The 26,697-nt window shown below is 42.3% G+C and overlaps 1 protein-coding gene across 4 annotated transcripts in view; it reads left to right on the plus strand.

The window, feature by feature from the left end:
* Positions 1–2,249: 2,249 nt before the first annotated feature.
* The window catches only part of cblb (Cbl proto-oncogene B, E3 ubiquitin protein ligase), a 172,061-nt gene continuing 147,613 nt past the window's right edge, over positions 2,250–26,697 (plus strand). For 3 of the 4 annotated variants that reach the window (XM_084320300.1, XM_084320301.1, XM_084320303.1), the window contains exons 1-3: positions 2,251–3,025; positions 4,680–4,857; positions 5,329–5,579. In XM_084320300.1, the coding sequence (XP_084176426.1) occupies positions 4,690–4,857; positions 5,329–5,579 (419 nt within the window). In that variant the 5' untranslated portion in view covers positions 2,251–3,025; positions 4,680–4,689. Of the gene's footprint in view, positions 3,026–4,679; positions 4,858–5,328; positions 5,580–26,697 lie in introns of all 4 variants that reach the window. The other variant, XM_084320302.1, reaches the window with a different exon arrangement.

Raw genomic sequence — 26,697 nt, forward strand, 5'->3', positions numbered from 1 at the left:
GCAACATACCAATCCAATTGATTTGATTTCCCTATAGCCACATTTACGTCTACCTTGTTTACACCATTACATTTGCTCTTGTGAAAGTCTAAGGATCAACCCATAGGAGTTCAAGCGAGACACATTGGTTGACTTTTTATATCTGAGCATTGATAGGGAAATCGTGACAATACAAACTGGAAGGAAGTGACGCCATTAGCACCAGCCCTTGGTTCTGGCTCTATGCAAATGCATGTGCGGGGGCCGTGGAGGAAATGGTTCAGTCAACAATAAGGTCATTTTACTCATCGAACGCCCCCACCTCCCCCCGTAGTGGTGTAAATAGTCTCCCAAATGCAGGGGCCAAATTGGGAAACAGGACACTTCTCAACAAATGCTATACTGATACAGTATATAATATAAACTCTTTGCTCAAACTGCGTAGTGCAGTGAGGAACAGGACACAAGCACTCACTCCCCATCTCCATGTGTAGGAGACAAGAGAAGTTGCTTCAATCGTAAATTCAGAATTTTGGACCCGTAGCCCTATTTCTTACTCATCAATCCATATTGTTGAAGGGTAGCAGCCTTCCTCAACACATTCCATGCTGTGCTTCATACTGGATACCCAGCTCCTCCTTAAGGCCATGGTTAGACTAGTGTATTCCTGGCGTTTTTTTATACGTTTTTAGTTAGCCACAAAACGAATGTAAAGTTAATGCAGCCAATCTAAAAAGCACTTAAATATAGAAAACAAACTCTTTTGCTTTGGGTGCAGTAGGTACTGTGGAGTAGGTTTCAGTGTTTTTGTTAAGGCTCATGAGTGTGGCCCCATTACTTTACATTACATTACTTTACAGTGTTGGCAGATTGGCAACATCATTGGTACAGTAAGGGAATAAGGCTGGGGGCCAGAATTTGTTACCCTTTAAAACATATCCTGAAGTCTCCTTCAGTAGAGGATCCTCTACAGGTAGTAGAAAGCAGTTTGTCTGACGTCTGTCTTGATTGATTGAAAACTGTATTAACAGATTGCAGAATGGGTACAATACAGTACAGCTCAATTCAATACACACAATTGTTAAGGGGATGCAGACCAGAGAAAGACTTTCGTCTTGTTTACATCAGGGTCCCCCATTTTCAATTCATCATAACATATATGACATACACAACATACAGATAGACAGTACTGCTACATACCAGATTTGCAAATACAGTACTGTTTGTGATACAAAAAGAGTCCAGAAAAGAGTATATACATTTGACGTAAAAACATACGTGAGTATGTTATGATTGTACTTGAACTTTACCTTACTTGGAATCCCGGGGGCCAACTGCCTCATCTAATGGGAAAAGTCAATGGGGGAAGGAATGGGATTTCAACCTGTTCTTGTCAGAGACCAGCAGGGCTGAGTCGTCCGCAAACAGGAACAATTGCAGTCACAAGCTGACGACATGTAATTTGCATAAATTAGGAACAGATGTCATCGGAAGACACTGAATTATTGTGTTGTATTAATTACAGTTCAATAAAATGATGTAGATTAGGCCTGCAAAAGGTATACCATCATGGATCCATACAAATGTATGGGCTTTTGATTTACCGTTGTTCATCATACATATTGTAATATATACATACTGTATATTTTTAAGTTAATAAAAAAAATCCCTTGCAGCAGTAAACAGTCCTACTGTAAATTAAATACTGTAAAAACTAAGAGAAAATATTGTGATATGATATATGATCACCATATCGCCCAGCCCTAATGTCTAGATGAAAACTGGCAATGTGTATTGCAATAGGGGGATTGCTATTTTCCACCATCTACATAATTTAATTGAGCTGTAATTAACACAACCCTGGGATTCAGTGTGACACATATATATATAGGCCTATGTGTGTCAAATCGTTTTGGAATATGTGTGAGATTATCTGCATAAAGTCAGCATTGTGTTTGCCACTTTAATGCTGTCACAGAAGGGACGGCTCTGGTTGTGGTGTCGCATGACACTCTCCACCACCATGCCTGTCTTTTCAACCCTGGGAGGTTTGAAGGCGGCCTTCTCAAACCATAGAAAATCAACATCAGAATTCTCAATGGTATTAAATCCCCAATTGTAGCCAACTGCACACATGGCTCTATGTACACACAATATCCAATCCGAGTTATTATCCACCCCGCTTCGCGTGTCATTTCCGGCAGGAGTGGACACCGAATCGCCGATGGTGTTTCCACAGAAAGTGAGAGGGGGTATCGATTTATTTGGGAGCGGTCCTAAGGCCCGTTCATGGTGAAACAGAAAAGAGGTCGCTTGTCGAGGGTGAGAGGTGCTCTCTCTTTCAGCTCATTTCGCGAGCGGTCTGCAAGTCATATAATAACGCCATGGAGTTATCTCGTTCTTTCTCCAGTCACTGGGTGAAATGGAGGTAGTTAGAAGAAGAACGAGCCTCTTGTGAGCTGAACAGCCACAGCTCGCATATCATGACCGAATGGTAAGGTGTGAAACCAACCGTACCAACGGCGTTGGCGAACAAGTTCCAGAAAGTTCGTGCACCACGGCACTATTGTGAAAAGCCAGAGAAGACATTAAATACATCCGTGTGAGAGAGGAGTCAGTTCTGGGCGATGATGAGTTTCCACAGCGTCGTGCCACTCTTTGAAGCGCTAGTCTCGCCCCACAGTTGGTCGGTCGGCGCTCGGTTCTCAAGTCGTGGACGGTTCCTGGAACATATTGCTTCACACTCCATTGTCCCTCCTCCCGCTGGCTGCACTGTCAGAGCCGCAGTGGGTCGCTGAACTAAAACACAAGACTGTCTCGCTTCGCCTTCATCGAATTCGCCCGACATTTACTGCGTAAAATAGGATTAACGTCAACGCTATAATAGCACATCTAAAAAGATGGATGCTGTTGTGATTATTATAGCATATTATTATTAGTGAATACGTTCGTATGACTGTTTTGCTTTTTGACTCCGCGCTGCTGGATGTGGACGGAAGAGTTCAGCGAGATCCCATCGACATTCCGGGGTTTGGTGGCGTTCGCAGTAAGTTAGGACTTTATTTTCCAAGAGCTGTCAAGTCGGTGCATAGAGCAATCCAAAAAGCATATCGTGGGGAAATACTGGGATTGATTGTGAGGAATGTATACGTTGCTTTTGTCTTTATTTACACTGACGCGAAATTGCTTTGTCAGCTCAATCAGTTTCGCTTTGATAGAAAATGTTTTGAGATAGGCTGTCCCATAGTAGTAGTGCGCCCTATAACTTTTTAGTGGCCTAAGCTCGAGTGTTGTTGTGGTAGCCTGTTACTGTGTTAACAGCATCGCCACTTATAACCTATTCCTTATATGTATTCACATGAGACAAACACAGTACTACTGTCAGTAGCCTATTCAATCCATACATTCAAATGTGTAAACTGATTAGTTACAGTTTCAGGAATTGCTGTTTTCTATAGCCTTCACTTCGTGAATGCCTTACAATGATTATTATACTAGACCAAATGGATATCAAGCTAATGGTTCAACCATAACTTTGGCTGCCCAGGCCTAGGCTAGTGTCAGACTAAACATTTTGAACATACCCAGTGAAAACATATGCCACTGAATACACAAACAGGCCCATGAGCATTGGATATAACATGGTAATAAAGTCAGGTTTATGATGGTTACTGTTTAGGCTACTGGAGCCATACAAGCAGCCCTTTTGTTTTGGACAAGTTGAGGGTTGCTCTCTTAGAGGAGCACTTCACCAAAAAAACAATGCTGATAATGATTTATTTTGCACATAATCTCACACACATCCAAAAACTCTAAACCGTTTTGCACACATTCATTTAGTTGGACAGTTATTGAGAGTAATGAGTTTGAATATGGCCACCAGTGAGTCATCTGGGACATTGAATCCCTGTGTTGTGTATTACAGCTCAATGAAATGATAAGGTAGCAGTCACTATAAGACATGGTATTGCTATTGCTAGTGTATTACAGCTCAATGAAATGATAAGGTAGAGGTAGCAGTCACTATAAGACATGGTATTGCTATTTTTTCATCTACATAACTTTTTGGTTAACAACACAGGGAGTCACTGGTGGCCATATTCAAACAAATTTACTCTCAATAGGCGTAACTGTTTTTGACCTGCAAGTGATGTTCCCAGGGTCATATCGTAATACTAAGACCACAATTGCATTCCTCATCAAAAAGTACACACAAATGTACTACTACTATTCTTAATTATTATTAAAAAAAATCTAAATATTTATTCAGCTACTGGTGCCTCTGGGAGTCTGGATATCATTAAATAACATTTAATTTAATCTTGTTGCACATGCATGGGCTTGAAAGGTGATTCAGAGCTTGCTCTATTTCTGCTGGGCCGGTAAACTCTTGCTAATTTCTCTGAAGTTGTCTACTGCAGCTTTAAGGTCAGTGCAACACCATTTAAACACTTCTTTATGCTGACATGACATTTTTGGTGGTTTGTTACCATCAAACATTTCTATTCTAGCCTAACACACTGACCTTTCAATTCAAAAGCATTAGGCAATTAGGACAGGCAACTTTTTATGGTTAGCCTGTAGAAGTCAGATTTATTTTACATTTCAGTTAGTAGTAACTGAAGTACACGTAGCTGTCAGTGAAAAGTCATCAGCAGAGTAATCTGCCCAATACTGACAACGACTGAACTGCTTCTCAGTGTATAGGAAATGGCAACTGCTCTCAGTGGCCGAAATCCAGGTGGACGTGGACCAAACCGAAGCAAGGGTCGGATTTTAGGCATCATTGATGCCATTCAGGACGCGGTGGGGCCACCGAAACAAGCTGCTGCCGACCGCAGAACAGTAGAGAAAACATGGAAGCTCATGGACAAAGTTGTAAGTTTGTTTCTAACACATTTGTATACAACAAAACACAATTTTGTATGCTGGTCATTGGATGCCGGCAGGCACTCTGCCCTCATCGTCTTGATGAGCCTCAAACTGTGAACCTTCTGTTCACCGGTACCATGTGATCATGGACATTTAAAGGAACATAGCAACATTATGGGAAATGCGCTTACCGTCTTCTCCAGAGTCAGACAAGAAGATATACCAATCTCCACTCCGTGTATTCAGTAGAAAGCTATCCGTCTGCAAGCTAGCCTAGCTTAGCACAAATTAATGGAAGCAGATACGGACCAGTTAGCCTAGCTGTTGGCCAAAAACATCTCCCGGTGATTTAAGCTAGGCTAGTGGTCCATATCCGCTTCCATTCATTTGTGCTAAGCTAGGCTAGCTCATTTAGGCTGTTGGTCAAATGTCTGTCATTGTGTCGAATGTAACCTCACTTTCAAAATGTCACCACAGGTTCGCCTCTGCCAAAATCCCAGACTCCAGCTGAAAAACAGCCCTCCGTACATCTTGGACATCTTACCGGATGCCTACCAGCACCTACGGCTTATATTGTGCAAATATGAGGAGAACCAGAGACTCACTCAGCTCAGTGAGAATGAATACTTTAAGATCTACATTGATAGCCTCATGAAGAAATCTAAAAGGGCCATCCGGCTCTTCAAAGAGGGCAAAGAGAGAATGTACGAGGAGCAGTCACAGGACAGGTAAGGGGGAAAAGCTTTCAGCTGAAAACTGTGTGTGTGTGTGTGTGTGTGTGTGTGTGTGTGTGTGTGTGTGTGTGTGTGTGTTGTGTGTGTGTGTGTCGCGCGCGTGCGCCTATGGTTGGGTGGGGTCAGTCCAATCTATGCGCACTGCCACGCTTTAAAAGATAGGAGTCCGTCACCTTTTTTGTAGAGCTATAACTATATTCTATATTCTAGCTATGGATACAATACTATGGTCATTTGACAGTGACTTTCTTCCGGTCAAGATGCTAAAGAGAGATCATTTTCCCATGCATACATCCGCGTGTTATACCGTGGTGAATATAAGTATGTTTTTAGATCGGTCTGGGGTAATTCCCGAAATGCTGAGGAATAGCCTTATGCATGTATTATATTATAACTGTTGCCGTTTCTTGCCTGGACCCGCTATTATTCTCAAATCAAATCTATATCATAGGTATTATGTTTCACCATGAATGCATGAAGGGGGGGGGGGTAATTTTTTGATGCTTTGATCGTCACCAACGGCATACGTTGTGGGCTAACGTTACACACACACGTTCGGATCGAGGTGAAGACATGCTTGGATCAACGCAAGATTGATGTCATATAGCCCTTACCTTGACTAGGATTGTACCCCAAAAAGAATATTCCAATTATCTGATCGCGATTCAAGTATTGATGTCCATCATGTCGCCAACATAATCCACCACACATCATGCATCGGGAGGATTTGATTCTTCTCAATCCGACCGTTATAACCGCTCCCCTTGCCCCAAAAAATAAAAGCCGACCGGAGACATTAGATCGACGCACAGGCCAAGATACAAGGTTCAAAGGGTGCTCGATACCACCGTCTAGCTGGAATGCGGCCGGTATTGCACTTTAGCGATCTCAGACTCATTCCCTATGGTAACACCAGGCTCCCTGGATGGATAATGAATAAAAATATTGAAAAAAGGAGAAAACGACCCAGAAACGTAAAAAGCAGTTCTTGGCACTCTACGGTCAGGGCCCAGCAACGTAATAAGCCGTTTTTGGCACAGAAAGTGTTAAAGGAGCAAGAAGTTGGATACTAATTGACCAAAAACATCTCTCCCAAAGATTTAAGCTAGGCTAGTGGTCCATATCAGCTTCCATTTATTTGTACTAACTTAAGCTATGCTAGCTCATTTAGGCTGTTGGTCAAATGTTTTCAGTCCCAAACTGATAGCAAAACCTGTATCATAATAATACAAGTATAAGTACCACCAGTTAATTTAGTCTACTTCCTACTTCCTCACAGAGATGTTTGACAGTGAACCGGTGTCCAGCTGTCTGCGTAGGGGTGTGTGTCGGTTGGTTGTAAAATGTTCATGTGACCTGAATACTGGACCTAGACTCCTACTCGTATATCTATGATAAATATGGGCCCAGATCTCTAGTATTCCTAACTCTATGGTTCTAATTGAGCCTCCTATTCACATGACTCATCTAATTGCTTGTTATTCACTTCTTGGGACCATTGATCTACAATACAAATATAAACAAACCTTCTACAGCTCATTAGTGCCTGTCCCATACACACAGTTCTTATCATTAACATTTTCCGTAGGCAATTCCAGAAAGTAAAAAAGTCTTAAATCCCGCAATTTGGTTTTCTTTGACAGGTTTTCTTTTGTTTACATTTGGATTAACAAATGTGTTGTCAAAAATATCGAAAAATCGATATATATCGATTCTGAATATTTAAAACGGTTTCAATACTCATTTCCCGAAATATCGATATTTAATTATTCATAAAAAAATTCTTTACAAAAAAATTTGTATAAGGAAGTTGCATTGTTCATTTCAATACCTGTAATAGTACAGTAGTCCACACACACATGTGCATTCAGTTAAGTCGGAATATGACTGTAATACAAACAGTTCAGTTTGTCAGGTACATGCAACACAGATTACAGTGTTTACATCTGTCTGCTTGAGAAAATACCATGTTCTGCAATAAAAATGATTGAAGTGAGATGAACAGTTATTTTTAAATGTGTGATCTAAAGATAAACAAAGGGTTTTCAAAGTGCTATATTTATCTTCTCTTATAGTACCAGAGAAAAGCTGAGGATAATCAACCAGCAACAAAAGCAAAATCTATAAAAAAATTATATATATATATATTTTTTTACATTTTAAGATTGAACCCTTTTCCCTGTGGTATCGAACATGGTATCGAATATCGATACTTTTCAAGGTATCGTATCGAAGTTCGATATTCCAGTATCGTGACAACACTAATCTATCAGTATCTATCTATCTATCGATCGGTTTGTCAGTCTGTCGTCTGTCTGTCTGTCTGTCTGTCTGTCTGTCTGTCTGTCTGTCTGTCTGTCTGTCTGTCTGTCTGTCTGTCTGTCTGTCTGTCTGTCTGTATCTATCTATAGCTGGGGCCTTCAAAATTGTTATTTTAAAAGCCACTATTTTTTTAAAGCATTTCTACCTATAGGAACAAGCCCTTGGGACATTCTCCTGACATTTGGGGTTTAGTACCCTTTTTCAGCTTTTCCCCATTGCAGAATAGCAAATGGACAACATATTGCTCAAGGGCCAGTTTGAGATCAAAGCTTAATGGTGGGGTAGGCAAATTGTCTGCCAATCAGAGGTTGGGATAAAAAAAATATATGTTTTAGAATCTTTTGAAAATCCAGCTTGAAGCTGAGCGTGCCTGTAGAATATCTTTGTCATCCTGATCCATGCATAGCGCACTGTGCCAGGCTTGAAAAGTGATGCAAAGTTTGCTCTATTTCACCTGGAAATGTAAGCTCACTCTTGTTCATTTATCAGAAAACACCTTTTTAAAGGAAAACTCCAACATTTTGGGAAATTAGCTTATTTCCCATCTACCCTGGAGTTAGACAAGAAGATAACGCTGTGGCGTCCTTGACGAAGACGGACAGGAGCACTTGGATTGGTCCCCTGGCGCGGCTCACGTTGCGCCTGTCTGCTCCCGGCTGCCCTTGGGGGGGAAGGACGACGGGATGGGTTAATCGCAGAGACGAATCGCATACATGCATCGCATGCATGCCGATTAATGACCTCTGAGCAGGTCCTAAATTATTATTATTATTACATACGTTTTTCTTCTTTGTGCATGCAGTAGGAGTAGGAAGACGTTGGGAACTAGGCTAATGGAGGAACCTACTTCCAGTGACTGACGCTAAGCTAGGCTAACGGACCGTGCACGTCTTCCTACTCCTACTGCATGCACAGAGAAGAAAAGGGTATGCATCTTAACACTCCAACATTTTGGGAACCCTGGAGTTAGACAAGAAGATGCATACCTTTTTCTTCTCTGTGCATGCAGTAGGAGTAGGAAGACGTTGGGAACTAGGCTAATGGAGGAACATACTTCCAGTGACTGACGCTAAGCTAGGCTAACGGTGCGCGTCTTCCTACTCCTACTGCATGCACAGAGAAGAAAAAATGTATGTATCTTCTTGTCTAACTCCAGGGTAGATGGCAAATAAGCTAATTTCCCAAAATGTTGGAGTTTTCCTTTAAGTATCAAGCAACTGGCCTTTAAAATCAGTTCCCAATTGACATTCTTGCATTCATTAAAGTGTTTTCATTCTTACTACTTAATTTCTGTGAGACATCAAGGGGGGCCAGCCTACATTTGTTTGATTTGTGAACGTGTGAGTGACTCACAGTATTGAAATCTGCATGCTGCACCCAGGGCACTCTGGTCTCTCTCCACTGTCAGGAAACAGTGGACTAGGATTCAGATAACATACAATGGGTAAAACATGACGCCCCTGTTACTAAACTGGGAATAGTACATTGGGAGTACACTGTGCACGACCCGAAAAGACGAGGCTAAATTAACTTCAGTTATTAACTTTAGTTGTCCACTCCAGAGCACACCAGGCCATAATGAGTGCCCTGTTCACAGCATCAGGAAATAATCACTTGCAGAATGGTTGTGACTCAATGCAGGCTATGCAGCGAATAGGTCAGTTAGTTACCACAAGAATGTGCTACAAAAACATTTATAAAAGTCTGCCAGTGTAGCTTCAGCTCTGGTATACAGTACACACGGCCCAGGCCATACACGGCTGACGTGAGAGGTTGAAGCAGTGGCGGCCTAATTCATTGCACTTAGCTGTAGGGGCCGGCCACAAGTCCAATACTAGGATTCGGGTTAAATGCACGAGGACATTATGCTCAATTGGGTAGTTCACAGGCCATTAGGAACAGGAGAGTGTGGTCCAGCTAATGCCATGTTTGCCTTATTACAGATCAGACTGACCTTGGCCACTTACCTGCTGTGATAAATATTAATCTCTCAACATGGGGCGCAAGTATGGGCATTCTTAATCCGATGGCTGTGGCACGGGCACAGGCTTGCCCACTCCGACGGGGTGACAGAAAGGACACGCTGTGGCTCCTGTCACTGGGGGCCACTTGACGTCCGTGTCTGCGTCCTCCATGTATCCTCCACGGTCCTGGCTTATGGCATATCAGAAAGAGGTTTTGGTTTATGGCCTCCCAACATCTGCCCTGTCAATGTCATCCTAACTTAAATCAGCCAACTGTGATGTATTCTGTTGTGTTTGGACGGCATGAGGCTGATAGATGAAGCTGCAGAGGAAAGCGGGGGGGGGGGGGGGGGGGGGTTGGTTGGAGTGGAGAGAGAAGAGAAGAGAAGGAAGGAAGATGGAAGGAAGGAAGATGTTGGGTACAGTGGTTGTATGGTATGTGTAAAGCAACTAATGCTGGTAGCCTTGCTGTTAAGCTTTAGACACACTCAAATATGTATCGATGCACAAACATCACATTATAGTGGTGTAGCAAATTAGTGTTGCACGATACACCGATACTAGAGAAGTATTGCGATACCCAACTGTTAAAAATGGTTCAATACTCCATTTTATTAGTATCGATACTTTTAGAATAATAGCCTGATGCGTATTTTCTATGAGTTGAGTGGATGCATGACTGGAGCTGTGTGTGTGTGTGTGTGTGTGTGTGTGTGTGTGTGTGTGTGTGTGTGTGTGTGTGTGTGTGTGTGTGTGTGTGTGTGTGTGTGTGTGTGTGTGTGTGTGTGTGTGTGTGTGTGTGTGTGTGTGTGTGTGTGTGTGTGTGTGTGTGTGTGTGTGTGTGTGTGTGTGTGTGTGTGTGTGTGTGTGTGTGTGTGTGTGTGTGTGTGTGTGTGTGTGTGTGTGTGTGTGTGTGTGTGTGTGTGTGTGTGTGTGTGTGTGTGTGTGTGTGTGTGTGTGTGTGTGTGTGTGTGTGTGTGTGTGTGTGTGTGTGTGTGTGTGTGTGTGTGTGTGTGTGTGTGTGTGTGTGTGTGTGTGTGTGTGTGAGTGAGTGAGTGAGTGAGTGAGTGAGTGAGTGAGAGCACGCATTGCGTAGTGGGCCTGTCAACATTAAGTGGTAAATGGCTGCATTTATATAGTGCTTTTATCCAAAGCGCTTTACAATTTGTTCCTCACATTTGACCCATTCACTCACACATTCACACACCGATGGCAGAGGCAACCATGCAAGGTGCCAACCTGCACATCGGGAGCAATTAGGGGTTAAGTGTCTTGCTCAAGGACACTTCGACACGTTGCCCGGGAGGAGCGGGGATCGAATCGGGAACCATACGACTGCTCTACCTCCTGAGCCACTGTCGCCCACAGTGTCAGCTAAAGTGTACCAAGGCATAGGGAAAATAATCACAGACATACCTGAATGTCTTATTTAATAATACAACATTTCTGAAGAGACGTTTTAATTAAACCAAGTTGTATGCAGTGATGAACGGTCTTCCCCAGCGGAACACAAGTTACTTAATAGGTCGCGCTATGCATGCTTAGCTTTCTTGCAGTGTTGATAAGGAGATGTCAACAAAGATATTCACAAAATGGATTAACACAAAAATAATGAATGGATTAAACTTAAACTGAAGTTGGCTGTGGGGAGCTCCAGTAGCTCACCACGTACCGCGAGTGCTATTTCAGCGCCGTGGACAACCGCGCTCGCGCGGATCTGGGGCTGAGTGCGTTCGAATCCCGGACGGCAACCGTGCCTTTCCCAGAGTGTCTTCCCCCCCATCTGAACCCTTTCAGCCTGCTTCTGTCGGTCGAACTTGACCAAGTATGAATGCGAAGAAAAAGCGATAAACGCTAAAAGAACCAGGTGACTGGTCAAAGTTTAAAAAAAAAAACTGAAGTTGGCTGCTAATGTCAACCAAGCTGGTCCCAAAACAGTTACAATTAATCCAGGACCCGAAAAGAGTTTTCATTTTCAAACAGGAGATGGGAGGGGAGGGGCTCTCTCTCTCTCTCTCTCTCTCTCTCTCTCTCTCTCTCTCTCTCTCTCTCTCTCTCTCTCTCTCTCTCTCTCTCTCTCTCTCTCTCTCTCTCTCTCTCTCTCTCTCTCTCTCTCTCTCTCTCTCTCTCTGTTCTGTCATCTAATATTACATTCCATAACTTCAAAACATCAAAACATTGGTATATCGTGACAACACTAATAGAAATATCAGAAATCCACTTGAAGATCACCACTTTGCTGTTTATTCATTCTTAAAGGAACACACTAACATTATGGGAAAATGCACCGACCATCTTCTCCAGAGTCAGACACGAAGATAGATACCAATGTCCTCTCTGTGCGTTCAGAAGAGAGACATCCAGCTGCACGCCAGTGATAGCTTTTTTTTTATCCACTTTTTCTCCCATTTTCTATATTTTTCTCCCATCCCAATTTCGTATCATCCAATTCAACCCTCCCCTGTCACGAACGCTGTTTCTTGCCTCCCACAAGCCGGCTGCAATGTGGACTAAGTCATACATAGCACAAGTCCCCTCCGGTACTTGAGGTAACAGCAGTCGCATCTTTTCACCTGCGCAGCTCGATCTCTCAGTGGCGAGGAGTAACGCGTGGGAGGCTCACGCTGCCCCCGACACTTCCTGATTCTACTGCGCAGGCGCACCAACCGACCTGTAGGAGTCGCTGTCCACAACGCCCGATCCCCACCCATCAGTTTCCCACCCCCTAATACGGCCAATGTGTATTAGTATGAACGACCAGCTAAACTGAAAGCAATGTGGAGCGCTGGGCTCGAACAGGCGAGCCCAGCGTCTCTGCATTCGTGGCGAGCGCCTTGCCCACTACGCCACGTAGCCGCCCCCGCCAGTGATAGCTTTTATCAACTTGTTACTATAATATACATAGTAAAAAGGATACTAGCTTAGCGCAAATTAATGGAAACGGCTAGCCTAGGCATAACGGCTAGTCTAAGAGATTCTCTGTAGACTCTGATTTTATTTCAGTATTGATGGAAGAAGACAGAATGGATCAGGGGCAAAGAGAAACGATATTTACAAACTAGGGATGTCCGATATTATCGGCCTACCGATATTATCGGCCGATATCGGCATTAAAATGTGATATCGGAAAATATCGGTATCGGTTTTCAAAAAATAAATAAAAAAATAAAATTTTTATTTTTTTTACATTTCTATAACCTTTATTTACCCAGGCAAGCAAGTAAGAACAAATTCTGATTTTATTTATTCTCAAAAGTATGCATAATGTTGTGTTAATTCTAGGGATGCACCGAAATTTCGGCACAGAAAGTTTTCGGCCGAAAATGGCAAAAAATGGCCTTTCGGCTTTAGGCCGAAAGAGTTTTTTCACCGAAAATATCATGTCACCAAAACAGAAACAACCTAACAACCTTGCGTGTTGTTGTGATGATGTCGCGCTGTCGGGAGTCGTGCTGTTTCTATGTAAACTGCGCGCAATGCGTCCAATAAATGCGTCTTTAACATGCTTTATATCCTTATTTGCTATATGCCGCGGTTAATCACTGAGTGATCTAATATGCATATTATTCGCTAATCGCGTGTTGTTGTGATGATGTCGCGCTGTCGGGAGTCGTGCTGTTTCTATGTAAACTGCGCGCAACGCATCCAATAAATGCGTCTTTAACATGCTTTATATCCTTATTTACTATATGCCGCGGTTAATCACTGAGTGATCTAATATGCATATTATTCAGAGTGAGAGGGGGGGGATTGTGTTTCTGCCTATGTTATGTAGTTACTCTCCCTCGTCCCCGCTGTCGTCCACACTCAGCTGTGAGAGAATTGTTGAATAGATACACAAATGTTCTAGAATGTTTGATTATGACATCATACTGAGCTGGACCTGTACTTTGTGACGTTATGTTATTTCGGGCATTCATAACATTATTTTGCGCGACTGTACATTGTAACGTTAACACAGCCCAGCTGTCAACTGTACTTTGTAATGCTATGTTATTTCGGGCATTCATAACGTTATTTCGCACGACTGTACATTGTAACGTTAACACAGCCCAGCTGTCAACTGTACTTTGTAATGCTATGTTATTTCGGGCATTCATAACGTTATTTCGTGCGACTGTACATTGTAATGTTAACACAGCCCAGCTGTCTGTCTGTCGCGCGTCTACTGTGCTGAGTCAAGCGAGCACATTCAGCTGGGGACTAGAAAGGTGCGCTCAGTAGAGCACAGATGTCCGCTGCGCAGCCAGAGAAAAGATGGAATAAATGTTTTATGGACCCATAATAGTGATTATTTATTATTTAAGTTAAGTTTTGCCATGATCATATATTTTTCCATAATCATAATGTTCCACAACATTGGTAAAAAAAAATTCTATTCTATGAATCATTTTCGGCCTTTCGGCTTTCGGTTTTCGGCCAACTGTTTTCTATTTTCGGTATCGGTTTCGGCCAAGAATTTCCCATTCGGTGCATCCCTAGTTAATTCCACAACAAGAGATATGTAATGTTAACCCTTTATCTGCCAGGGATTATTCTGATTATATACCCCTATCTGCCACTGTTGAAAGTCTATGGAGATGTTCCCCTTCTTTGCAGGGCTATAACTTTTTAAATTGTATTGCTAAATTGACATTACTATGGCCCATTCAACGTCAATTATCTATCGTTTAGGATGTAGCAACGTTCTACTTTTTCATTCACATATTCATACTAAAATACGGTCTAAAGTATAAATATGTTTTTATCGTTTTCTGCAGCATTCTGCAGAACGTGATTTATAGCCCTAAATGCATTATATTGATGATCAAATACAGTTTGATAGCGATCGGCGCCAGATAAAACATTTCAAATGTACGTGCTTCTAGAAGTTACTACTCATCATCTGATGTTGACCGGATGGGGGGGGGGGGTCGTTTATAATTCCGTGGCCAACGTTAGATGATTCATGTAGTGTGGGTGATATGATCATCAGAGCAGTTTGTATCGAACACGGTAATAATAAACGCTGAAACTTACCCCAGTCTCCTCGGGCCGTTGGGCGATCAGCTTGGAGTAGAAAGTTTCCTATTATGGGATGTTGATCTAGATGAACCATTTCCAGGTTGTATAATACTATATACGTCCAAATAACGTTGTTTATTGAGTTAGGGCGAGCGATTGATTATCCAGTGTGTCGAGATGGAGCCCCGGGAGCTATAGCGAGTGGTCGGACCGAATTTGGATGAGCACCACTTTCTGTTTCCGGTTTGCTGTTTGGGCGGCCTGTATCAGTTCCGCAACCGTTCCTATTTCCGGGGTAGGCCTGATTGGCCCCGACAGGCACGTGACCTGCCGCGGCCACGCCCCGCGGCAGCCCCAGGACGCGGCAACGAGGCTGCTGTGGTTCACCGCCGCTTTCCGCCTTCAACGCCGCAGAGTTACCTATACGCTATACAATATACTATGCAATGTACTAATATACAATACGGCTCACTTTTCCCACTTCAATGACAGAGCCGCTGTTTAATAATATTGTCGCGGCGGAGCTCCGTCGCGGCAGCATTATGTAGCAGTAATCCCCCCTTTTTTACCATCGACAACTAGCTCAATTGGTAACGCTGCTTGGCTGTGGATCCTATGGTCCGTTTGTGACAAGTTCGATTCCCTTAAATTTAAATTTAAATTTAAATTTAAATTTTTAACGTGCATTGCACTATAGCGTATTGTATATTGTATATTGTATGGTACAGTAACGGTCTCTGGAGCGCAACAGTAAGAAGCATTTGCACTGCAACGCATACACCTTACTGTAAATTGTACCTCATCCCATTTCTGCTTTGCACTATAGCGTATTGTATATTGTATATTGTATGGTACAGTAACGGTCTCTGGAGCGCAACAGTAAGAAGCATTTGCACTGCAACGCATACACCTTACTGTAAATTGTACCTCATCCCATTTCTGCTTTGCACTATAGCATATTGTATATTGTATGGTACAGTAACGGTCTCTGGAGTGCAACAGTAAGAAGCATTTGCACTGCAACGCGTACACCTTACTGTAAATTGTACCGCATCCCATTTCTGCTTTGCACTATAGCGTATTGTATATTGGTACATTGCATTGTATATTGTATGGTACAGTAACGGTCTCTGGAGCGCGCCAGCATTTTCACTGCAACGCATACACCTTACTGTAAATTGTACCTCATCCCATTTCTGCTTTGCACTATAGCGTATTGTATATTGTATGGTAACTCAGTTACTTCTATTCTGCATCGAACGCTGTACATATGTGTCTATACTATTTTATTTCATACAACAATGTATGCCTTTCAAATGTTAAATGATAAATGATTGCATGATACACACTGAAATAATCCTGCGCTCGCGCAAATTTGCTGCTGCGGGCGGCGTTGAAGGCGGAAAGCGGCGGTGAACCACAGCAGCCTCGTTGCCGCGTCCTGGGGCTGCCGCGGGGCGTGGCCGCGGCGGGTCACGTGCCTGTCGGGGCCAATCAGGCCTACCCCGGAAATAGGAACGGTTGCGGAACTGATACAGGCGTTTGGGCGATCCGCCGATCGGCCACCAGATGGCGCTCTTGAACCGTTGGAGAGTTGAGAGGAGATCAACAGGAGATCTCAAGTCTCCGCGGGTGAAATATGATTGCCATCACAGATTTTTGAAATATTGATCTCAATGACGTGTTACGGCGTCATTGGCAGATTACGCATGGCGGAGATTGACGTGTTAACTCGTCCTTGGCGATTAAAGGGTTAATTACCTGCAATTATTCAATTTTTTTGGGGGGGGGGGGACCCTGCATATATCGGTATCGGTTGATATCGGTATCTGAAATTAAGAGTTGGACAATATCGGTATATCGGTATCTGTAAAAAAGCCAATATCGAGCATCCCTATTACAAACCCTTGCGATGAATTAGGGTTGTTGTCACGTTTCAGCATTTCAAAAGAGAGATGAATCAAGTCAGATAACACAAGACGTGACATGTGGCAAGCTTACTACCCCTAAACCTTAGAAGAATAGACACAGTTAGTTACCATTCACCCCAATGGCAGATGTAGAGGTTCTGAACGCATCTGGCAATTAATTTCTGTACCATACAAATTAAGGTAAATATTGGACTGTCTCTTACGAGTTGCAGGTGTTCTGAACATTCGGACACTAAATAAAAACATTTCTGACCAGTAGATCCAGCGCAAAACAGGTTTGTTTGAGACTTGTCCAGCAATGTTCCATTTTTCATCCCATTGGCATGACTTGGATTGTGTTGTCTTCTTTCTATATTCAGCATCTTTGGTGTGTAGTGCATCCCTTGTGCTCCTGCCAGTGGAGTTATGATTGAGTGTGAAAAGCTCCAGTGATTTTTCGAGTTATCTCCATTGCCATGTATGCAGCTTTTTTCCTGTTTCACCCCCCCCCCTCCTCCTCTCCGTAGGACATGAATAAGAGAGTAGATAGCAGAGGGAGGCAGGAGGGGAAAATCCACACACATCCTGTTCATATTTCCTCTCAGGATTCACTCTGAAAATGTCACCTTACAGTGTCTAGTCTCTTCCTCTCTCTCTCTCTGTCTCCCTGTATGTCTGTCTGTTTTTCTCTCTCTGTTTGTTTGTCGGTCTGTCTCTCTTTCTCTGTCTGTCTCTCTTTCTCTGTCTGTCTGCCTGTATCTCTCTCTGTCTGTCTGTCTCTCTATGTCTGTCTCTCTCTCCTCTTCCTCTCTCTCTCTGTCTTTCTGTCTCTTTCTCTGTCTGTATCTGTCTGTCTCTCTTTCTCTCTGTCTGTCTGTCTCTATCTCTCTTTCTATCTGCCTCTCTCTCTCTATCTCCCTCTCTCTCTTGCGATCTCTCTCGCTCTCTCTCTGTCTGTCTTTCTGTCTCTATTTCTCTCTGTCTCTCCTCTGTCTGTCTGTCTGTCTCTATCTTTCTTTCTATCTGCCTCTCTCTCTCTCTCTCTCTCTCTCTCTCTCTCTCTCTCTCTCTCTCTCTCTCTCTCTCTCTCTCTCTCTCTCTCTCTCTCTCTCTCTCTGTCTTTCTGTCTCTATTTCTCTCTGTATCGCCTATGTCTCTTTCTTTCTCTCTCTCTCTCTCTCTCTCTCTCTCTCTGTCTCTCTCTCTCTGTCTCTTTTATTCTTGTACTTAGACGTTCCTCCTTCTCTTTCATTAGCCAGTCATCTCCAGTGCTCCCTGGAGTCTCTCTGCTGTAAGTGCCATCGTAAAACAACATACGACACATAAACACCACACGTCATTGCCGTACTATAAGCAGGAAGAATCCCCTGAAGGTAAACCGCTTTTATCCAATCACATTGCAAAATTGATTGATAGTCATTGACAAAAGTTGATATATTATATTTCATTGATTTTTATTAATAAACAGGTCACATGATATTTTTGGGTTGCATACTAAAATGTAACTATTCGCCACCAAATTGGTCAGGTGGGAATAAGGTGGCCCCATGGAATAAGGGGTACTGATGTGTGCATGTTCACTTTGTTATAGAAATGCCACTTCAACACCGGGTTCGAATCCGGCTGTCGGCGTTGCCTCCGGCTTGGGCCGGCCGTCATACTAACTCAATTGGCAGAGTTAGCGGGTGGAAGTCGATGGGTGGTAATCTGGACGTTGTGGACAGCGACTCCTACAGGTCGGTTGGGGGACGCCTGCACAGCAGAGACAGGAAATGGCGGGGGTAGTGTGAGCCTCCCACACGTTACACCTCGCCAATGAGAGTCCGCGCTGGCAGGTGAAAAGATGTGACAGGCTGCCTCCTCATGTATCGGAGGGGACACGTGATGCAAGGCTTCTATCCTCCTTACAACCGGCCAGTGGGGGGCATATGCAAGCAACGTTCAAGACAGGGGAGGGGAGAATTGGCACAGCGAAATTGGGATGGGAGAAAAATAGAAAAATAGGAGAAAAAGTGGATAAAAAAAAGAAATGCCACTTCAAAAGCCAAAATAGCAGGCAGAATACACAATCAGAATTACAAACCCCTGATTACCTGACTCAGATTGTTTCTCACCACGCTAGTTTTTCACCACGCTAGTTTTTGTGCTTTGAAATACATGGAAGTAAATTATTCCCGCACCCTGCCGGGAGGTTTCTATGTGTCTGCTGGCACCAGAAGGGCTCTCGAGGCCTAAGTACATACAGTACATATTTGTGCACAGTAATGAGCAGGGGACATAGCTTATGAGGCATTCATTCTTCCAATTATTCATAACGGTCCTATTTTCCACAATTAACTTTTAACTGTATTATCAAACACTGATGATTTACTTCAATGTAATGACATTTTCAATGATAAAATAATGTACATTTATGATGTTTCTTAAGGAAATCCAAATAATATGAAACGCTAATATATCTGTGATGGAATCTGTAGTTGTCTTTGAGATTGACCGCTTTCACACGTCACAGTGGCCCTCGAGACAACCTATAGAATACTTACTTACTCGCATAATAAGGCAGGAAGGGAAGAAGAGATGAACAATCTTTGTGCATGTGGAATATTCCTATACTTTTACTGAAATTAAACATCAAGACGGATCTTCCAAATGTTGTTTATTTCACAATTTTCACAGAAATATGTTTTCCTATCAAATTATGTTTGCTGTAATGTTACTGTGCGATACCATTCAACAAATTATAGGATGACTCGCATTGAATCCTTGATGCACACTGGTCATTCCTCAGTAAACATTAGGTGATGACTCTTGGTTTGAAGTCTTGAACAAAGGGAATTGTTTGGTGAGTTGAAAGAGAACAGAGCATCGATGGCTGAGAGACTGGAGGCCATGCTTCAGCAGGGTAATTAGTGATTAGGGTGATTAGAGTTATTGTGTGAGGTGTTAGTTGGAGAGCAACATTCTGTCTCTATCTGTGTGTGTGTGTGTCTCTCTCTCTCTCTCTCTCTCTCTCTCTCTCTCTCTCTCTCTCTCTCTCTCTCTGTCTGTCTGTTTCTTCTCTCTCTCCCTCTCTCTTTCTCTCTCAATTCAATTCAATTCAAAGGGGCTTTATTGACATGGGAAACATACGTTTACATTGCCAAAGCCAGTGTTAAAACAAACAAAACAAAGCAAAACAGTCAAATAGAGAAATCAGAAGAAATCAGTACAGTGCAGAAGGAATTCTTTGTGTGATTGACAGTCTTTATGGTGGTTGTATTCCGTTGGATGTCCTGTTTTCAAAGTCTCTTGGGTGTTTGCAATTTGTTGTCTCTGATGTCTTGGTATAGTGGGCAGGTTGTTAAGAAGTGTAGCTTGGTTTCTACCTCTTCTTGTATGCAGTGGGTGCACAGTCTGTCTTATCTTGGGAGCCAGGTCTGCCTATGGCGGACTTTCTTGATGGCTAGGCTGTGCTCGCTGAGTCTGCACCTAGTCAAGGATCTTCTTAGTTTTGGATCAGTCAGTGCTCAGGTATTCTGCCACTGTGTACTCTCTATTTAGGGCCAAATAGCATTCCAATTTGCTCTGGTTTTGGGTTGATTCTTTCCATTGTGCCAGATCTTATAATTTGGTTTAGTCCAGTGTGGTTCCTGTCTGATGGCTCTGCTTGTGTTTGTGAGCAGAGTCCCAGGACCAACTGGCTGAGCGGGCATCTCTATAGGGTCTCTCTGTAGGTGAGGGCTTTGAATGAATGAATGAATAAAAACTTTATTTAACAGATTGAAGAATGGGTACAATACAGTACGGCTCAATACATACAATTGTTAAGGGGATGCAGACCAGAGAAAGACGTTTGTCTTGTTTACATCAGGGTCCCCCATTTTCAATTCATAGTGATACTTTGTTATGGAGTGTGTCTGGGTTGATTGATTGATTGACATTTTTTATTAACAGATTGCAGAATGGGTACAGTACAGTACAGCTCAATACACACAATTAGGGGTGTAACGATGCAACCTCACAATGATTAGATTCGATTACGATTATTCAGACAACGATTCAATGCATCATGAAATCTCTTCATTTGACCACGATTAGATTCGATTCGAGTTCGATTCGATTAATTCTCGATACATTTTCTATCAGTTAATTCCCCCAAAAATGTTGAATACACAAATGTGGCTGGGGGAACTGATTCACTCAGCATGAATGGACTATATATAGGTCAATAAAAACAATACACACAAAAAAAACATAAAAAAAAAAAATATATATATAAATATTTTCTTTAATTTAGATTATAATCGATTCTAACATTCAAATCGATGCATCGATGCTAACACATTAGAATTTCGATTAATTGATGCATCGTTACACACCCCTACACACAATTGTTAAGGGGAGCAGACCAGAGAAAGACTTTCGTCTTATTTACATCAGGGTCCCCCATTTTCAATTCATGACATTTATGACATACACAACATTAGGGCTGACCTTCAAAGCTTTTTTTGGCAATCGAAGCTTCGGGGCCGAGCTTCGATTTTAATTCGAAGCTTTCGAGATTTTTTTTTAATTAATTTTTTTAATTATTTTTAATATTTATTTTAATTTAAATTTTTAATTTTTAATCTTATGTTGTGGGACTTGTACAGCACTTTGGTAAACTTTGTTGTTTTTAAATGTGCTCTATAAATAAAGTGGATTGGATTAATTAATTAAGTAGCCCCTTTCGTGACTGTGACGCAGCCAACAAGGTTTCACTCGGCTGCGCTGCCTGGGTGCAGTGGGGCTGCTCTCACAGCCAACGACATGACATTACATAATTATGTTGCAACCTTCGTCTATCAAGCAAACAATTATATAAATATTTATATGTAGTTGATAGAGACAAAGGCAGAATTCGACTTAATTAAGCACGTTTTATTAAGACATATTTTTATATGGGTCGGGACACTTTAAAAAAGTAGCACAATGAACACAAATCTGTCCGACATAGTCTTAAATAACAAACGGCATTGCTTCGCTTCTTCGTCGACATGTCTGCTGCACATGTCCTTGTTGTTTTCAACACAGATAATCTCCACGTGCTTGTTGTAGAGAGGTGGAGTCGAGGCGCCGCTTACTTTCGTTTCATTGGAATGGAGGCGCAATATTTTGGAGGCAAAAGATTTTTAAAATAAATTTTTTTTTTAAATGTACACATTTATTTATTTATTATTCTTTTTTCTTTTTACTTCGATTTTTTTTTAAGCTTGTGCCATCGAACGAAGCTTCAAAGCTTCGAAGTATTTAAGACAGCCCTACACAACATACAGATATAAGAATCTAATGTAATCAGTCTAATCTAATCTAATCATGACATTTATGACATACAGATATACAATACTGTTACATTTGTGACATACAAGATATGCAAATATACAGTACTGTTAAACAGATCCTAACAGTAAATATATACATACGAGGGGGAGGTAAATGTACATATGGAGGGGGTGGGAGGCTGTTCAAACATTTACAGAGATCCTAACAGAAAATATATACATACGAGGGGAAGGAGACTGTACATTGGGAGGGGGTGGGTGCAAGGTGCAAGCATAGGGAGGGGGGGTTTGGACATTTACGGGGGCCAGTTTCGAATTACAGCCTCCCCGGGTCACTTTCTTTTAGGTGATTATAGAATTTAAATGCTCTTTTTTGGATTTTGATCATTAGTGGGTATCTTCCTAGTTCTGCTCTGCATGCATTATTTGGTGTTTTCCATTGGGTGCAGAGAATGGATTTGCAAAATTCTGCATGCAGAGTTTCAATTTGGTGTTTGTCCAATTTTGTGAAGTCTTGGTTTGCAAATGGGCCCCAGACCTTGCAACCATACAGGGGAATGGGTTCTATGACGGAGTCCAATATTTTGAGCCAGGTTTGAATTGGAATGTCTAGCTTGATGTTCCTTTTGATAGCATAAAAAGCCCTTCTTGCTTTGTCTCTCAGGTCGTTCACAGCTTGGTTGAAGTTAGGGATGGGTACCTTTCACATTTGAACCGATACGGTACCGGTACCTGTGAATCGATACCGGTACCCAACGGTACCTTTTTTCGGTACTTTAGTCTCAAGAAATATAATTTACCTACCTCAGTCGTGAAAAGAAATTATCCAAACTTCAAATAACTACAATTTCGACCGTTTTTGGCTTGCCATTGCTCCGACTGCTTTGTTGTTGAATCAAGTCAAATCCTAGGTAAGCATATATTGTGCGTGTGAACGTTGACATGAAAAGAAAAAGTAAAAGACTTTTTAATTTTTAATTTTTTTTTAGTATCTCACTTGAATCGATACTCGGTAGTACCAACGTGTTTCGGTTCGGTACCTCAAAAGTACCGAATTCGGTACCCATCCCTAGTTGAAGTTCCCTGTGCCGCTGATGTTTAGGCCGAGATAGGTGTAGTTTTTTTGTGTGTTCTAGGGCAATTGTGTCTAGGAGGAATTTTTGTTTGTGTTGTTGTAGGCCATGCCTTTTTTGGAATATCATGACTTTTGTTTTGGTTAGGTTTACTGTCAGTGCCCAGGGCCCCGTTCCCCGTACCTGGATAACTGAGTTAGCCGGATAACTTTCGGTGAAGTCTGACTTAAGCTGGACTTTCCGGTTCCCCGAATCTGGATTGTCCAAATCACCATGACAACAGATCCAAAAGTTTGAGCCTGGTCGAAAGCAGGGTTTAAGTTCAAGTTAGCCGGATGAACCATCGCCACGCCCCCGCAAAGAAGTGACAGCCCGTTTCCTGAAATTATTCCCACAGTCTACGATCTGCATTATACCATTCTGAATTACGTTTTTGTGCTCCATTCTTCCAGAGGGGGCTTTTGAAATGTAAAATAGACCCAAAATGCTGATACTAAACGCATTTAACTTGTCGGCGAGGCGATTGAGCCGTACTGCAATATGTTAATAAAGTTTTAAATCAATTAATCAATCAATGCCGCTAGAGAATCAGGATCGCTGCTATCGATACGTGCTGGCTTTTCAACTGGAGCGGCCGCGCGCACTTATCCTGGGTCTCAAGTCTGGCTTGAGTTAACGAGACTGAATCCACCTTCGAGGAACAGGAAAATCCCGGCTTCAAACATCGGGTTAACTGAATCTGGATAATGACATCTTGATCGACTTAGTTGAACCAGGTACGGGGAACGGGGCCCAGGTCTGGGAGAATTTGTGTAGAAGATCGAGGTGCTGCTGTATCCCTGTTTTTGTTGGAGACAGTAGCACCAGATCATCTGCAAACATCAGGCATTTGACTTCTGTGTTTGCTAGGGGGATGCCAGGTGCTGCAGCTTGTTCCAATGTTTTTGCCAGTTCGTTGATGTATATGTTGAAGAGGGTTGAACTCAGGGTTGGACTCAAACTGCACCCCTGTCTAACCCCACGGCTCTCTCTGTATGTCTGTCTCTTTTATTCTTGTACTTAGACGTTCCTCCTTCTCTTTCATTAGAGGGTTAGTGCTCAGACTGAGTAGGCATTTTGGGAGCCTTTTGACAACTCATGTTCCCTTTAGCGAATGATAATCCTGAATCTGTGATCAGTGTTTCTGGTCTATATGCAGCAGTGTACGACAAGTTCGACAACTGATATATACAGTAGGGGAAACACTGGTGAAGGCAGAGTTATCACATTTGAGGAAACTTGAGACGTTTTTAATGACAGCTTCTCAAACCTTTTCATTTCAAATGGACATACATTAGACTATGGGCTCTGCTGTTTGTTCCACTCAGCTGATGAGATTTCTCCTTTGAGATAATGTTTTAGTAACAGAATCCCATTATTGTAGGTGGGGAGATAATGAAAGAGATTGTGAAACCTATCACGGGAATAGTCAAATATTCTGTCATTGTGATAACTTGTAATATAATTTTCCGGGGGCCCTCTGGAATCTCTTCAAGGACCCCTGGGGGTACCTTGACCCCGTATTGAGAATTTCAAGCATCAATTTCTGGAGTGAGAACGAGTCAGCTGAAGAAAGGAAGAGTAATGTATACTAGGGGTGTAACGGTACACACAAGCCACGGTTCGGTACGTACCTCGGTTTTGGGGTCACGGTTCGGTACGAGTTTGGTACAACAGGAAAAAAATATTTATAATTATTATTATTAAATATAATTATTTTCTATTAACCTCTTAACTCATTGACTGCCATGCTGTTTTCCCATCTTTACTCAATAGCGCCAGCGTTATTGACAATTTTCGCGATGTTTGCGGACCCATCGTGTGTTCTGTATTATTGCTATGGAGACAATTATAGTATTTCATTTCAAACCTTTATTTATACTCGTGAAAGCACTGAGGTTTCCCTCATTTACAGTGATGACAAGTTATTAATGGAGTTATGGCTCATTTGACAGGCATTGTTTATAGTCCAACATTGACAAACCAGTTAATTTCTACATACTTTAGTTTGTGCGCTATTCCACGCTAAACATCGCCCCTTTCCAAAATAATCCAGTCTTTTTTTCTAGATTGTGAGATATGATGTGTTATATGCATATTAGGCTTGGGCGGTATGACGGTATTACGGTATACCAGGGTATTTCGAAATCCCGTCGGTATGATTTTCAATACCGTGACGTCTAGGGGTGGGACAATACATCGATCCAGATCGATATATCGATCTATTATCAATAATCAAATAGGATCGACGCAACGTAAAAAGATCGATTCATATTGCGATACTCTTATTTTGAAAATCCCCGCAAGTCATATCCGCCGGCGCCCAGTATTGTGAAACTCCGTGTACACATTACAGCAGTGTTTGCGTCTGCTGTAAAGCACTACAGAGCGTCTATTTTGCGAGCAGATATAAGTCTGTGCAGTTTTTTCCCCGCAACGGGTCAAATGCATATAACAGGCGTTGCATCGTCGCCATTCCTTTATGCCAACGTCGCGTTAAATATCTAAATGAACGTCGCGTTGGCTGCTTAAAAGCTAAGCAGCTAACCGTGAGAGAGAACAGGAGAGTGAAGAGGGGACTTGGAAGGAGGAGGGGTGGGGGCTGTGGGGGACTGCGTGTGTGTGTGTGTGTCTGTGTGTGTGTTAAAGCTCAATATATAAAAACAAAAGTGAACAGGAGGTCTATTTGTATTAAAAACAATAGATTGTTTTTCATTTAAATGTCTGGAAGAGCTCAAAAATAAATACATCAATTGATATTTCCGTAGCCTTTTTTTAGTTGATCTAAATGTGACTGATTGTGTTAAATGGGCACATAATATCGCCTCATATCGATCGCAGGCACCTGAATTGAATCGTATCGTATCGTGGCAGACTTTGTGATATCGGCAAATATCGTATCGTTGTCCAAAGAATCGATATCGTATCGTATCGTGATGAAACTGATGATTCCCACCCCTAGTGACGTCACAGACTGTGCGCCAAATCACAGATGCGTTTCTTTATATTACACTGACACAGAGTTTTAACAGGGACGGCTGGTTGGTTGTAGTGCACAGCACGTGCCAGCAGAGGGCAGGGCAGTATGTCTTTCCCTCTCTCAGTCAGAGCTCAGCAGAGCAGGATGACGCAACGCGTGTGTTCCTGTCGGTCTTCAATCTTGCATGTGTGTTAATCTGCACGACAAATAAAGACTTATTCTTCTATAGAATGCGGTTATGGACCGGTGGCCGTCCGTTTATTAAGGTCGAATGGACCATGGGTCAACTTCCAGACATCGGATGATTGTGGATTCGGGTATCGAAACGTTTTTCTAAAGTTTTGAGAGTACGGATTTGTGAGTGAATGTGGACCCGGGAACACGTTGTTTGGGCATAAAAAATAATATTGTTTGTTTCCTGTTGGTTGTCAGTTAAGGCATGGGTAGGTAGGGAATTTATTTTATTTTTTTATTTTATTCTTTCCCACGGCGACTATGGATAGGGAATTTCTTTATTTAA

Source organism: Notolepis coatsorum (assembly GCF_963971535.1).
Source record: "Notolepis coatsorum genome assembly, chromosome: 8".
Taxonomy (NCBI): domain Eukaryota; kingdom Metazoa; phylum Chordata; class Actinopteri; order Aulopiformes; family Paralepididae; genus Notolepis; species Notolepis coatsorum.